This window comes from Cavia porcellus, unplaced genomic scaffold (assembly GCF_034190915.1).
Source record: "Cavia porcellus strain 051 isolate PalLab524CR breed Dunkin Hartley unplaced genomic scaffold, mCavPor4.1 scaffold_10, whole genome shotgun sequence".
In the NCBI taxonomy this organism is placed as follows: Eukaryota; Metazoa; Chordata; class Mammalia; order Rodentia; family Caviidae; genus Cavia; species Cavia porcellus.
The window spans coordinates 37,525,936-37,539,219 of record NW_026947493.1 but is presented as its reverse complement, the minus strand read 5'-3'; the positions used below and the strand labels follow the sequence as shown (position 1 = coordinate 37,539,219).

At 34.6% G+C, this 13,284-nt stretch overlaps 1 protein-coding gene across 1 annotated transcript in view; it reads left to right on the top strand.

Moving 5' to 3' along the window:
• Positions 1-13,284, top strand: part of Dnah12 (dynein axonemal heavy chain 12) — a 244,057-nt gene that overhangs the window by 172,931 nt on the left and 57,842 nt on the right. The window contains exons 56-60 of the mRNA XM_063257331.1: positions 3,254-3,468; positions 4,768-4,960; positions 6,471-6,663; positions 9,901-10,073; positions 11,374-11,514. Coding sequence (XP_063113401.1) covers positions 3,254-3,468; positions 4,768-4,960; positions 6,471-6,663; positions 9,901-10,073; positions 11,374-11,514 — 915 coding nt within the window. The remainder of the gene's footprint in view (positions 1-3,253; positions 3,469-4,767; positions 4,961-6,470; positions 6,664-9,900; positions 10,074-11,373; positions 11,515-13,284) is intronic.

The following is a 13,284-nucleotide window of genomic DNA, read 5'->3' as shown; positions in this document are numbered from 1 at the left end:
AGCCTGCAGTAGGATTACGGTGGGGTTCTGGATAATTCCAGAAAGTTTGCAGTAGAAATAGGATGGAGTGCTGGTTCTGGTGCTTTCAACATTACAGAAGTTCAAGCTGATCCTGGTTGTGGGTTTGGTGCAAAAGACTCTGGGTGTCATTTGATGGCCTGTCCTCAACTCCCTGACCTTGGAATCTCCCACAATTGTCCCTCACCCAGTCACTGGGAGCCCTGAGATGGCTCCCAGTCCTAAGTCCTGGATTTAGTTAGCACTTCTGTAAAAGGCACCTTCTCCTGGGGACACAGGAGATACTTGGACTGGAGTCACTCACCAGCTGTTGTAGTTCACAGTTAACAGACTGGCAGTCTCTTTAAGTCTGGCTGTTAATTCAGCTTATGTATAATATTTTGAATTTCATCTCTGTCTATTTCCACAGTGTGTGTGTGTGTGTGTGTGTGTGTGTGAGAGAGAGAGAGAGAGAGAGAGAGAGAGAGAGAGTGTGTGTGTGTAGTCTGTCTTCTAAATGATTACCTCGGTTCACCTATGTATTTAAAATGATGCCAATACTAAGTGGAAGGGGGATTTCCAAGTTATCCAGTATGATGTTTAGACCATAGTTTGTAATTAATCAATTGTGTCACTCTTCATATTTCCAGAAGTTTATTTTTAATATTGTGCAGTAGTTGAGAGCAGTTCAGACTGGCATCGGGATACTTGCGTTTAACTTTTCCTTTATCACTTTCTGTCTTGAACTTGCTTGACCTCTCAGTACCTCAGTAACCACATCTGAAAATGGGGATAATAACTCCTATGTCTTAGGAATATTGTTGGAAAGCATTTAGCACGTAAGTGCTTAATAAATATTAATTTTTAATAATTACCTTTAAGGGGCCAGGGATTTAGCTCAGTGGCACAGTGCCTGTCTGGCAAATGTGAGGTTCTGAACTCGATTCCTGGTACCCCCCCACTCCAAAATGCATTGTTATATGTGTATCTTCAGTTCTTAATTTGAACATGTCTTAACCGTGATGAAAACCTTTGCTTGCCCCTTTTTTAGTGTTTATTAATACGTCACCTTGGCTACTTAACAACAAAGCTTTACTTTTCTTTAAATTGCTCCCTCTTTCACAAACAGATGGATGCTGCTGCTGCTTTTGTCAGGTTACTCAAAGACCAGTAATTCATAGAGGTTCACTTACTGTCAATCCATGGCTCAACTCCAGACAAGCGGCTTAGGCCTAGGACAGACTCACTAGTAAACATAAAAAGCCAATTGGTTAATTTTAAATCCTGCTTTGAGCCTTTCTTAGTGAAATCTATCAGTTGGGTACATACAAAATCATTCTACTAGCTCTTTGATTAATTGCCATCAACTATAGTCATCGTATATTCTCTAAACATTAGAAATTATTCTCCATATCTACCTGCACCCTGGCATCCACTAACCATACTCTCTCTAATCTCCTTCCCCAAACCCTTCCAAGCTTTGACAACCACTATTCTATTCTGCACTTTAAAAAAATAAAAATAAAAACAATGATACAGAATTTCAAAGCAACACAATCGGAAATTAACAATTGTTAATATATTGCATATTGTTATCTTCAGAGTAGTTTCTCAGATTACAAGATAAGGACATGCAAAATTGGTCAGTATAAGTACAAACCATTTTTTTGATAAACTAAATCAGTAGTATAACTATCTTGCCCATCATATATATATATATATATATATATATATATATATATATATTCTTTTCCCTTTTCTCCTTTCAGCCATCCCAGTTGTTCTTTCCTTTTCAGCAGTTTCTTTTCCTTTTAAAATGTCTATTATAGATTTGGATCTTATTTCCTTTTTTGGTTTCTTACAATAGGGAGACAATGTAATATTTACATATGCAAGTCTGATCTATTTCACTTACGAGTATGGTCTCTAGTTGCATTCATTTACCTATGAATGCTTCAATCCTTCTTTACAGCAGAGTAGTACTCCATTGTATAGAAATACCACATCTTTTTAAAAATCTGTTCCTTGGTTGATATATATTTAGGTTGGTTCCAAGATTTAGCTGTTACAAAGTGTGCTGCTATAAACATGGATGTGCATACATCGCTATGGTATGATATTTTTAATTCTTCTAGGAAAATACCCAAAAGGGGAATAGTTACATGGAATGGGACCTCTTATACTAGCATTCTCCACACTGATTTCCATAGTGGTTGAACTGGTCTACATTCCTACCAACAGTAGAAAAGGGTTCCCTCTTCCCATAACCCCATGAGCATTTGTTATTGGTTCATTTCTTGATTATAGCCAGTCTTACTGGGGTGAGATGGAATCTTGGTGTTGTTTTAATTTGCATTTCTTGAATGACAAATGATGTTGAACATTTTTTCATATATTTATTTGCCACTTGTATTTCTCCATCTGAGAAGTATGTGTTCATCTTTGAATTTATGTCTGATTTTTGCCATTATTTATTGTTCTAGATAGAAGTCCTTTGTCTGAGGGGAAGTTGGCTAAAATTATTCCCCACTCTGTGGGTTGTCTTTTCATTCTGTTGGTGATTTCTTCTGATGTGCAAAAACTTTTTAATAAGCTGCAAACCCAGTTGCTGATTCTTTGAAATACTTCCTGCACACTTTGGTTTTTGTTTGTGAACTCTGCCTACTCTTATGTCTGCAAGACGTCTACCTACTTTCTGTCCCTCTACTCTGTCCTAATGAATCATATATTCTAAAATGTCGAGTCTTTACTATATTGTCTTAGGAAAAAATCCCTAAATAGGTTTCAACTATATAACAGACTTACCCTGGATACTTTGTGGTTTTATTCATAAACTGGGGAAATTCTTTATAATTTAGTGGATCTCTTGTTCTAAATTTATAGGTAATATTTTGTAGTAATATTTTTCATATTATGTTAACCAATAATATATATTAAAATTTCCCTGAAGACAGTGTTCTATGTTGGAAAGAGCATAGTTCACAGATCCACTTTTTAATACTGAACTGGTTTGGAATCTTGAAATCTTGAGAATGGACTCCCTGAGACTGAATTTCCTCATTTGAAAAGTAAACAAGAATAAAACTCCTTCTCACTTCTTCTTGAAAGACTTATCTGAAGAGTAATCCTGATAATAGATGTGTAATATTTTGTATTTGTACACATTGATGGTGATATTTGTCATTTAAATTACATAATTTTTAAGAAATCTCAACATTGTATATTTCTCTAAGAATATTTGTTTTATATTTTTTAGGCCCTTAATGATTGACCCCCAGGGTCAAGCCAACAAGTGGATCAAAAACTCTGAAAAAGAAAATCAGCTTAGTGTTATTAAGCTATCAGACTCAGATTACATGAGAACTTTAGAGAACTGTATTCAGTTTGGAAGTCCACTTCTATTAGAAAATGTTGGTGAAGAACTAGATCCCTCTTTGGAACCTTTACTGCTAAGACAAACTTTTAAACAAGGTATAAGCCAGTTAATTTTGGTTGATAGAACTGAAAAATTGAATTGTGTTTGAGGCATGAAAAACTACAAAGTTACTAAAGATGGAAATCCCAATATTCCTTGTTTAACAACCTACCTATTTAACGACCTTTGGGACTTAGGACTGACGCTATCTGTCAGACTTAGGACCTGTCTTTTTTTCATACAATCTATGTATCTTGTTTCTAGAGCCTCAATGTCTTTTTTGTGCAGTACACCTCATTTATAGAGTATAGTAATATTTGCTAATTATCCTATACAACACTGCAATGTAGTTTTATGTTCTGTTATTCATCAAAGTACTGCATGTAAGAGTTAGGCAATAAAAGCAGTCCTGAAGTTGGGATTCCTTTGGTCATTTCTTTGTTCTGAATGTTGTAATATATATTCTGTACACAGCTCCTTAGTTAGCAACCAATTCACTGAACAACCTGGACATAGACAGAAATAGGTAATTAAACAAGGAATGTCTGTAACTCAAAACTTCTGCTTCACTGTTATGAGTGAAAATAAATTTAGAGCACGGTACACTGGCAATGAATCTTGCATTCTAAGATAAATGCCCCACCATCTCGTCCTTGTTCTAACTACTGCATAGGCTCTTGTTTTATAGAGACATGAAGAAGCTGAAGCCAGCTGCAGCTGTCCTGACATCCCTTTACCTTGTGACCACTGACCATAGTTTATTACCGTGTGGTAAATGTGGACCTAGATGAATTCAGATAAGCATTGCCCACCTTATATTTTTCTGCTCATGAAAATTTTCTCTCTGCAAAGTTATAGTACTTTTTTTTTTTTCAGGATACTGGGAATTGAACCCAGATCCTCCACACTGAGCTATATTCCCATGCTTTATATGAAAAACAGAACAAAAATCATAAAAACAGGTGCTCATTAAGTTGCTCAGAGTGAGCTCAGACTCAGTACTTTTGCCTCAGCCTCCCAGAGTGCTGGGATTACAGACGTCTATAATTTTAGTGCATTGAAGACCTATAGTCATACAAAAATATTTTCACTCATGCTTGAAATTTGGTGGAGGAAGGAAACCCAAATGGAATCTTATCTCACAAAAGCTGTATGGCTGAGAAAATGTCCTATACTTCTCCAGAATGAATCCTGATGTTAGCATTACCTACATGCATCTGTGTCTTTGCATCTCTTTTCTACCTCAAATTATGTTATGATTCTGCTTGTAAACCAAGTAAGCCCTTAGGAAAACATAAGAAGAATGTCTTTGTAATTTTGGTTCACTTATTACACATTTGTTTTCTGAAATATAGGAGGCATTGATTGTATTCGACTTGGTGAAGTCATTATTGAGTATTCCTTTGATTTCAAATTTTATATCACTACAAAACTGAGAAATCCACACTACATGCCAGAGCTGGCTACAAAAGTATCTTTGCTCAATTTTATGATAACTCCAGAAGGACTTGAAGATCAACTGCTAGGTATTGTTGTTGCAAAGGAAAGGTATGTTTTTCTTAGATGTTTCCAGGTGGTCTAGAAAAGAATATTTGTGGGCATTAATATTTGTATTTTATGATTAAAATGTTAAATGTCATATTTTGTTATCTTATGTTAAATAATTATATTATCCTTTAAAATAATCATTTATCACTAAGTTATAAACCAAAAACGTTATGTTAAGCTTCTCGTGTGGGCAGTAGGATTTAGTTATATGCCACGACTTCAGCCTTGTCTCTGATTGAGCCAGAAATCTCATGCCTTATAATCTGCCATGGATATAATCAGAAATACACAAAGACTTGCATACAGAATGTTAATGAAGTTAGAAACTGCTTGGGAGAAGGAAAAGCGGGGTTCAAAAATATATGTCCTGTAGGTAATATATTAAAAATTGATAAATGGAGCTGGGTGTGGAGGCTCATACCTACAATCTCAGGACTCTCGGGTGCTGGTGTAAGAGGGCTGCACGTTCAAGTGCTGCCTGGGAAATTTAGTGAAACCCTCTCTCAAAATAAGAATTAAAAAATGGCTGGGGATTTAGCTCAGTGCAAAGGCCCTGGATTCAATCCCCAGGAACCCCATACTCTCAAGAAGATGAATATCTATCTATCTATATATCTAAAGGAAAAACATTTAAAATTGAAAAAAATACACCTGAATGCTAACAGTGACAATTCCTAGTGTGGTAAGATTATGGGTAATTTTTATTATTTTCTTTATAGTTTTACCTATCTATCTATCTATATATATATATATATCATATATATATATAGTTCATATATATAACTTCTAGTTATATATATATATATATATATATATATATATATATAAAGAAAAATATAAAACCCAGAGAGACTCTAATAAATAATTTCTGGTGGAAGAGTATGTTTGGTTCCTCTTGAAATGTAATGCAACACCAAATGGTCTATTATATTAAATTAAATTAAAAGTGAAAATATGTAACTATGAGGTAGTTTTATTATTTCTAATATTTAAATCCCACTTGTAAGAGCTATCATAACATGTTCTGTGACATGCTGGATTGGGCTTTTTTGAAATTTCATCCCATGTTTGTTATTAAGAAGACAGTTTTGTCTTTCACTTGAAGAACCAATTATATGACTAATCACCCTTTCTGTGTTTTCTAATATAGAAAGCATGATGAAAATGAGGGCAAATGATCACGAGGCCAAGGGACAGATAAGAAGTTTTATATTGAATCTTTTCTCTAGTTTTTACTATCACATAACTGGATCTATCATCGGATAAATTTGATGTATTCCTGAGGCACATTTTATTGTCCCATTTTACATATGGAGATAGTGTTTTTTTTGCTTGAATTTCAAATTATTTTTATGCAAGTATTTCCCCTTTTGTTATAATAAATGTATTGATCACTTTATGTTATATATCTATAAAATTATTTACATGTCTACAAAGTTTTGATATAGAATATTTGGATATAAATTAGGTAAAATGTTACAAATTTGACTGAATGTTTCTATCTTTCCAGACCAGAATTAGAAGAAGAACGAAATGCTCTTATTCTTCAGTCTGCAGCTAATAAGAAGCAACTAAAAGATATAGAGACAAAAATTTTAGAAACATTGTCATCTTCAGAAGGGAACATTTTAGAGGATGAAAGTGCAATTCAAGTCTTAGACTCTGCCAAAATTATGTCCAACGAAATAACAAAGAAACAGCAGGTAATATAACCTAGAAATGTTGGGGTCCTAAGACGCTCATATGCCTCAAGTCCTTAAGGGTAATGCTGTGGTAGACTTCCTGGAAAGAAAAAGAACTGATTAAAAACATAAACTTTATACACACAGGAGAATATCTGACTGTTGAATTACATCAAATTTGGGCTGATCTGTATGGTGTCTATACACAGAAAAAAATCAATTTAGAATGAAAGTTTAAAAATGTACTAATTATTAGTGAATAGATAAACAGGTGAGTTGGGTTCATTTAATTTTAGTTGACTCTTCAGCTAATAATTCAAATTGTGAACTTGTCCTGCCTCCTCTGTGCATGGTTGGACTCTGAGATATGTGGAGACAGTCATTGTTAGTAAATGGGTCTTGTCTGTCTTTATCAGAGAAAGGTATGGGAGATAAGAGTGGCAGGTGGAGGAAAGATGGCAAGAAATCGATCGCCAATAATATGTGTTGAATTCATCGAACACAGCTGAATCCTGTTTTATGCTGCTGTTTAGAAAGTCACGGTGTTGAGTGGAAGAGACCCCAGGTAGCTGCTCTTCTTTGTACGTTACAGATGAGAAACCCAAGCCCTCGGAAAGTTATTTGAGGCTCAGAACTGTGCAGTTAAGCATTGCAGACTGACATCTGCAGGCTCACGTTATGGATTTTCAAGACTTTAGACTCTTCTTGGTCATGAAAAGAAACCAAAACAAAGGTTGTACTTGATTTTCTTCCAGTACCAGCCCCAATGGGTGACAAAGAATTTTCAAAAGATCTAGGTCCTCTTCCCTTCGGACAGGGTTAGTTTTAGACAGGGATAGAAAGAAGTCTTTCCATCTTGAGAGAACCAAAGAAGTGGGGTCTTGGAATAATAGTTTATGGCAGCCTTTATTTTGGATGATGGTTGACACTTTTTATATTATTTCCCTTCTTGATTTTTATTAGAGCAGAAATTTTTCTTTCTCCCCTCACCAAACTGTTCAGCAGGGGGAGAGAATAAGGAATATTTATTAGCTTATTTCCCATTCAGACTGATTCAAGGAGAAAAGGAGATACAAGTATTTATTGGTTTGAATGTTTTATCTTATAGTGAGAGAAATTTAATAAATCATAATACTGTTCTGATGATTCTATTGATTATTGCAAACATTTTTAAAATTCAGTCTATATTTAGATTCAAAATGTACTCTGAATCTGGCCCTGACTTCTTTCCTGCATTTCTTCCTCTTTCCTAATGTAGCAGAACCGTCTTTAGGAAGAAAGCCCCCTCACACAATCTAAAATGGACTTTTCCTTTTATCCCAGCTCACAGGATTAAAAACACGTGCACACACATGCTTTAAGATTTATAGATTTCAAAGCTGATTCCTGCGGTTTAATGATTTGGTTTTTTAATTTGAGGAAATTATAAACTATTTAAATATTACACACCTGGAAATTTTTACAAATAATGAATTATCTTCATTTACTATCTCTGTATATCCCTACTCACAAGTGTTTATCTCTTGGGAATGTCTTATTTTTTCGTATTAAGCCATTAATACGAAATTTTTTAAAGTATATTTAACTCTACCATTTCATCCTAAAGATTCAAGTTTAACAAACATAATAATTATATTACTGATGAAGCCATGAAAGATAAGTTAAATTATTCATTATTAAAAATAATAGCTATGTTTACTGTTTGTTTTTACTTGCTATTGTTATTATTGGCAAAATAACATTTGAGTTGAACACGTATATAAATAGGATAACTGAGATTATGGTTTTTTTACATAAAATGTGATTAATTCCTGTTTTTAACTTTTTTTAACTTACAGTTAAGACTGTATGATGCTCAGTATATTGTGAAGTCCAATAATACGGTTACTCTTTGTTTCGATTCATTTTAGTCTGTTTCATGTTATTTAATTTCAATATATGTGAAGGTATGGAAGAAACAAGAGACGTTATAGTAACTACTTTGATTTCCTGTTGACTTGTTTTAAAATCCTATGGTGATTGCATTGTTTTGTTCTGATCTGCTTTGTTCAGTTTTGTTTTATTCTCTTTAAAATGAAAACAGACTGATGTTCAAAACTTACTTTTATTTCATTTGTAGTTATATTGGATAATTTGAAAGAATGCTTCTTTGCAAGGAAAAGAAAACTACTCAAGTTAGCTAAAATACAAAATATACACAGAAATATTCTATATTTCCAGATATAAGAAGTATATCAAGGCCTAAAGGATAAATGAATATGTTTCTAGCCTCTCTTTTCCTGTGGGTCTTCTGTGCATCTCTCTCTGTTAAACACTAGTTTCTTCTGTAAAGCATTTATCTGTTTATACATTTATCTAACATGTAGGCACCATTTAGAAGACTTCTCATTAGCTGTTAGCACTAATGCCCAGTATGACCTGACTTCATTTTCTGAAGTTCTTAAAATTCCACTTCTCCATGAAAACTTTGTGTTTTCTTAAGTCTTGTTCTATGCCTGACATCTGACTGAATCAGTTACAAATAGGGTCATTCAATATAAACATGATTGCATGGATGTCCTTATTTAGCAGGGTCAGCAGATAGCTACCAAAAAAGGACAGTAGCTTCCCTATAGAATATTAACCTATCTGAATTGTCAGGAAAGAACTGTTTATCTGAGAGAAAATTATTTTCTGGGGTTGAATATTTATAGCTTTACTAAGTCCAGATAGATTTATGAGAAACTAGTTGAAAGAAACTATTCCCAGTGTATAAAGCCATCAAATACTGTATAGGTGCTATGCCAGAATCTGTGCTGGGCTCTGTTCATGTGTTAACACTCTAAGCACAGTAACATACGTGCATCTCCTCTCCTTCACCCTCCTTTGCCTTCTCTGACTCTGAGCCATTAAAACAAAAGAGGATGAATAATTAGTAGACATGTCAGATTCAGATAAGGAATAAGAAGGAGTCATAGCTCTGGTATTCCTCAAATAAGAGAGAAATGATTGATAGGTAGTCATACCTTAAATGTGTAAAGCTCAGTTTTTTCTCCTCCCTTCCCCTCCTTGTCTCTTTTTTTCTTCCTTGTGCTCCACCCCTTTGCTCTTTTCCTTCATGCTTTTAGCATAATAAAGCTCTTTCTGAATAACAATGCTTAAAGTCACATAATTTTATCATTGGAGTCAGGGCCTAGCTTTTTAAAAATACAAACTATATTATATAAAAAGTTCATAATTAAAACATTCTTTGTTTTTATCTTAATTTCTATTTTGCAGATTGCAGAAAAAACAGAACTCAAAATAGCAGAGTCTCGAGAAGGTTACAGAGCCATTGCTAAGCATTCGTCAGTACTGTTCTTCAGCATTGCAGACCTGGCTAACATTGACCCCATGTACCAGTATTCGCTTATCTGGTTTGTGAACCTTTACATCAACTCTATCCATGACAGGTAAGTATTTTCTAACTTCACCCTTCCAAAGGGCTGGACTTAGTATTGGAATCCAGGGTCTTGCCCCATATCACTGACCTACATCCCCAGCCCTTCACGCTGGATTTTTAACATGTAGTTAGTATGTGCAAAATGGAGGTAAAGCCAGGCTGGTGGTGCACCAGCCTCAATTTTGCACACACTAACTACATGACTACAAGCAAGTCAGCTAATCTTTTGATAGTAAAGACTATATATCCTTAGCCCGGTTTCCATAATGGGAATACTTTGAAAAGCTATAGAACAATATCCTAATCAAGATATTAGCTTGGCATAACTAATGCCATCTTGTGCTCTGTGTTTGACCCAGTGGAGTAAAAGTTACTCAGGGTGCAAATCCCATGAGAAAAGCAGAATGCGCTGCATCCACAAGAGAAAAATTAACTTGCTCAATAAAGAAGCAGGATATAGGTGTCAACCAAAATTAATGTAAGATTCTAGCTGAATTGTTTCCAACAGGATGTCTTTTTGTGGCCTTCTGTTTTAAAAGCTCTTTAACTTTCCAGTTCAGTGCCACTCTTAGGACTCTGAAACGGGTCCACCAGTGGTCGCTGAGCTCAGCTAATAAAATTCCAAGTATATCAAATTGGCTGCTTGGATTCCTATATTGTTTATAAATCCACTTCATTAAATGGCCAAGATACAGAGCATTTTCATTACAAGGATCTTCATGCCCCTCTTTTATAGTTGTGCCCACTTTCCTCTTGTACCTACTTGCACATTTCCCTGCCTAGCATAGAACCTGACATACTCATAGAGATTTGGTGGGTGTTTGTTTTAATTACTTATTTTCAGTTACTTTGGGGCTTGAATAAGATAGGACTGTGGAAGCATAAAGATGGTGTCAACAATATTAAACTTTTCATAGAATAATACTTTATTTTTTTTAAAAACTTTTTATTTTGAAACAAAAATTCATAAGAAGTCACATACTGAAAAAATATACAGGTGAGCCCCATGTACTATTCACTCATTTTCTGTAGTAGTAACATTTTACAAAACTGTAGTACAATATTGCAGCTAGGAAACTGACACTGGGACAATCCCCAGAGCCCATTCAGATTTACTGGTTTTATAGTCATACGTGTGTGTGTGTGTGTGTGTGTGTGTGTGTGTGTGTGTGTGTGTGATTGCAAATGTTTCTAACAGGGGATACTTTGTCAAAGTAAGTGCAGTTATATTATATATTAATTCATGTAGCTTATTTTTTCTTAGTTTTGTATGACAATATATTTTCTTTCCTTTTTAAAAAATCTTTCAGTAATAAATCCAAAATTTTGGAAAAGCGCCTACGCTATTTAAACGATCACTTCACCTACAACTTGTACTGTAATATATGTCGATCGCTGTTTGAGAAGGACAAGCTATTATTTTCCTTTTTATTATGTGCTAATCTTCTCCTGTAAGTTACCTGTTTTCTCTTATTTTATAAAACCTAGCTTGAAAATCTAATGTCTTCTCATAGAACAATATATTTTGCTTGGTTTAACTCATGATTTTACTTGTATATTTTCTTGTGATGGCTTCTAGAATAGTATTGGTATCTGATGCTTCTTAGATTTTAATATTTATATAATTATGTAATGTGAAAGTATGTAATACTTACACAACTCAGTAAATTCTTTTTTTTTGTTTGTTTGGTTTTTTTTGTACTGAAGATTGAACTCACAACCTCATGTTTGCCAAGCAGGCACCTACACTGCTGAGCTAAACCCCCAACCCCTCAAAGGAAAATCGAGTCAAGAAATAGAACATTCCTATCCTTTCTGACTCCTCTGTTTTCACCCCTTCATGCTCTTCAAAGATAACAACTATCCACACCTTTTACACTGAAATTTAGCTTTGCTTTTATATAAATTAAAGGAAATCAGTGTGGCATGGTGGCACATACACATCTGTAATCCCAGCATGTGAGAGGCTGAGGCAGGAAGATCACCATGAGTGTGAGGCCAGTCGGGGTTACAAAGTGTGTGCAAAGACAGCCTGAACTACCTAAGGAAACCCTGTCTCAAAAAGACCAAAAACCATACAAATAAAATAAACCCAGTTTATCTGTTCCACCCTTGTTTTACTTTAAAGAGAATAAAACCTAACAAAATAAAACAGAATAAATCCAATCAAAACAAAACAGTGAAAGTGGTACAGAACTTCAAATCAGGACAATAGGAAATCTACAATGCTACCATAGTATCTCTTGTTATCTTCACAATAGTTGTCCATACCATCTGACATAGTAAAATCAAAAACAAAATAGAATAAAACAAATCAAAATAGAACATTAAATAAAACAGTAAATTAGAACAAAATTAAACGGTGAGAACAATATTGAATTTCAAACACTAGGCAGCAAGGAAATCCCTCATAGTTGCTGTACTGCATATTATTAGCCTCCTAATAGATGCTCAGGCTACTGGCCTTAGACCTGCAAAAGCAATCACACAATATAAGCATTTAGTTGCGCTTGTATCTCAGCTGCTTTCAACTCAGCCTGTCCTCCAAACCAGCTGGCTGCTTGGGATGTGTGTCTGGAGGTCCTTGGCTCTCAGCCTGTACACAGGTTGGCTCACAGGAGTGGCGAACTGGTTTCTCTCTTCCTATGTTCCACCCTGGATAAATATTGTTTCTAGCTTAGTATTATTATCAGTAATAGTGTTGTGTACAGTGTTATACACAGATGTAGGTGCATATGTGCACACATTTCTGTTGGAAAGAAACCTGCAAACCATTTTTCAGAGTAATTCTACTAGTTTACATCCTACTAATATGTTGCCCACATCTACATAGACATTTCATACTGTTATTTTAAAAATACAGTTAAGGCACCTGCCTGGTAAGCATGAGGTCATGAGTTCAATTCCCAGTACCAAAAAACCATACATTTAAGTGTTTGATAAGTATTACTGGGTCAGGTTTAAACCTACATTTCTCTGATTAAGTTGAGCATTTATTTAGATATTTATAGTCCATTTAGAAATCAATTAGGAAATAACTATTCATATCATTTGCCCATTTCCCTATTGGGTTTTGCTTTTCTTACTGGTTTTTATGAATTATTCATATATTCTACATGTAACTCTAGCTTGCTTTTTTCATTCTCTCAGTGTTTAGTAAAAACCCTTCTGTAAGCCCAATACATGGATGTATTTTCCTATATAATTATCTTGAAACTTTA